This window comes from Austrofundulus limnaeus, unplaced genomic scaffold, assembly GCF_001266775.1.
Source record: "Austrofundulus limnaeus strain Quisiro unplaced genomic scaffold, Austrofundulus_limnaeus-1.0 Scaffold184, whole genome shotgun sequence".
NCBI lineage: Eukaryota > Metazoa > Chordata > Actinopteri > Cyprinodontiformes > Rivulidae > Austrofundulus > Austrofundulus limnaeus.
The window spans coordinates 458,601-461,445 of NW_013952586.1; the positions used below are offsets into that span (position 1 = coordinate 458,601).

Consider the following 2,845-nt stretch of genomic DNA (forward strand, 5'->3'; position numbering starts at 1 on the left):
CACACACACACACACACACACACACACACACACACACACACACACACACACCAGTTGACAATGAAACTCCTTCCTGTGTATTAAAACTATATGGTCAAACTTTTTCAAAGTAGAGAATGAATTACGTAAAAAGTATATAAAGAAAATGTTTGTACATCTAAGTTTCTTAAATCAAATTTTAGTTTTAAGTTGTTGTAAATATATTGTTTTCTGAATTGTATCTTTTTTTTTTTCAGGTCAGACCAAAAGAAAACAAAAGTAAAGAAGAAAACCAGCAATCCTCAATTTGAAGAGACCTTCTTTTTTGAGTTAAAATCTGCAGTATCAGAGGTTTAAATACATCACAATATTAATAGACTGCTTTAAAAAAATGCCTTTAAAAGACACTTACTGTATACAGAACCCCATTAGTGAGTGCTGACATGTTTGTCCTCAGGTCACACGGTCAAGCAGCTACTCTAAAAAATCTACCGGCAATTTCCATGTGGTGGAGGAGGAGGACATTGAAAAGCTTGAGATCAAGTGAGTTGTGTTTTAACCACACACTACAGTCCTGTTTCCCTTCTAAAGTTGACAGAAGAAAACTATCCTGCGTTTGAGGAGGATAAAGTGAAATTAGATCTGGTGTGTTCTGACTGCTGATAGACAGCCTTGTTTTTTGGTTAAGGATATTTGAGGCTTCCATCACAGTGGACTCACTGGTAAGAGTAGGTATTATAAAAGGTAAACACCCGTGCATGGTTTTGAGGTTTGGATTTGAGGTGGTGTCATTGCACTGGTATTGTTGTTTTTTTCTGTACGAAGCAGGTAAGCACCACTTAGTGACCTGTTTTTTTAATATCTCTTGTTAAACTAGAACTGTGTGGTTTATGTTTGTGTGAAGCCCACAAGGTGAGCGTAGTCGTATGTGCCAGACATGATGTAAAGTAGTTTAACACGATACATTCATGTATGCACGATCAACTTATTTCACCTTTTCTTTCTGTTTGCAGAGTGGATCTGTGGAACAATGAAAATCTGGCTCAGGACGTGTTTCTCGGAGAGATGCGAGTTCCTGTCAAGATCCTGAGAGATGACCACATTCACAAAGCCTGGTAGGGACTAAACTGATTTTAATCTACTGTTTTTATCTCATCTAAAAGGGGGAATAACTGTTTATTTGCAGAAGATACAAATGGCTTTAAACAAACAAAAGCATATCTTGGATTAAGCCTTTTTCTCTTTACACAGGTATTTTGCATCACATAGATTAATTTAGTTTTCATCCATCTATTTTTTGCTGCTTATTTATGGTCGGGTTGTTCCAGGAGGGAAAACCAAACATCACTTTCCCTGCAGCATTTTTCTTTTTTTTTCTTTTTTTTTTCTGGGAGATTCCAAAGTGTTCACTGGCTGGAGAGGGTCTGTGTCTGCTGCAGAGTTTCATCCAGTAAAACTGTGCAAAGCCGTATCGTGTGTAATTAATCGTCAGAAAAAACTGTCAACAATTAATATTTACCACGTTGTGAGTACTGCAATTAGTGCCATGTGATGATGTATTTTTGTGTGCGACACACCATCACTGTCAGGCGTGCATGTGAGCCCACTGATGGAAGGTGGCATGGAGCTAACACTAATCCTAACCCTACAAACATGTTTAATCACCTGAAACACTGACATAAATCACAGTACAATGAAAGCCAGAAAATGTGGACCAAGGCCATAATGTTGGCTACATGCAAGTGCAATTGTCATATCTTAATTGTCGTATAAATCTTTTGTCAGCTAAATGCCACAATTAATTGTGATTATTTTTTATGCCAATGTTAGTATTACCCAACCCTACCTCCCAGGTTCCCAGAAAACCACCAGAGGGAGGTGCTCAGGAGACAGATGCCCAAACCACCTCAACTGACGTTTTAATGCAGAGGAGCAACAGCTCTTCTTCGAGTTTTCCCCAGATGATGGAGCTCCTTACGTTAGGTCTGAAACTGAGCTCAGTCACCTTTCAAAGACAGCTCATTTCAGCAGTTTGTACCCAGAAAGTTATTCTTTCAGTAATGATTCAAACCTCATACCCACAGGGTTAAAAYATCGATGGACCAGTAAATCTAGAGCTTTTGATTCAGCTCCTCTTCACCACAAGAGTCCAGAGTATTAATTTGCCTCACACAATCCTTACCTGGAGGGAGCATAAAAATTATTTGGTTTTTAATTAGGCATGTTGCAGTAGTCAATAAATCAATTAATCGCATGATAAATTATTTTGAGGTCGATAAAAAAATGAGGACGATAATTTTAATTTTCCTGCTTGATAGTTTACTTCGTCTCTCCCTCTCTGTGCTCCGGTGCACAGAGGGCTCAGCTGACCCCTCCCCTCCTGTTTTCTTAGTGTCAGGAGGAGTGAACTCTCACGCGGTCTCGTACTCCTTTAGCATGAGAGCTCGTAGCATTTCTATGGTAGCAATAACAAACTAAAGAAACGTTGATGGGATTCTGAAAAATTGAGATGGAATTGGTTTCAAAGAAGAATGCGACAGCTGCAGTGTGGAAGCACTTGCAGGGCCTGAAATTCGCTGCGGGGATTGCGCATATTATGATCAATTCCCGCTAGGGTTGCCATAAACAATTATTTTTATAGTCGATTAATCACTGATTTTTTTTCGATTAGTCGACTAATCGGATCATACGTTAATTAAATATAAAACATGCAGCTTATCGCGCCAGAATGCAGCTGCTATTATATAACCATCGTTAGATTTTAGCTATATGCAAACTAAAAATAATTGCTGTGGAAGACAAGTTCTGCTCTGCAGATATTACACAGGTTTCTCTTTCATTTTCTTAAAATGATCCCACACTTTTG

General features: G+C 38.6%; 1 protein-coding gene across 1 annotated transcript in view; it reads left to right on the top strand.

The window, feature by feature from the left end:
• Positions 1 to 2,845, top strand: part of rasa2 (RAS p21 protein activator 2) — a 47,499-nt gene that overhangs the window by 20,268 nt on the left and 24,386 nt on the right. The window contains exons 7-9 of the mRNA XM_014018159.1: positions 237 to 330; positions 437 to 522; positions 993 to 1,094. Coding sequence (XP_013873613.1) covers positions 237 to 330; positions 437 to 522; positions 993 to 1,094 — 282 coding nt within the window. The remainder of the gene's footprint in view (positions 1 to 236; positions 331 to 436; positions 523 to 992; positions 1,095 to 2,845) is intronic.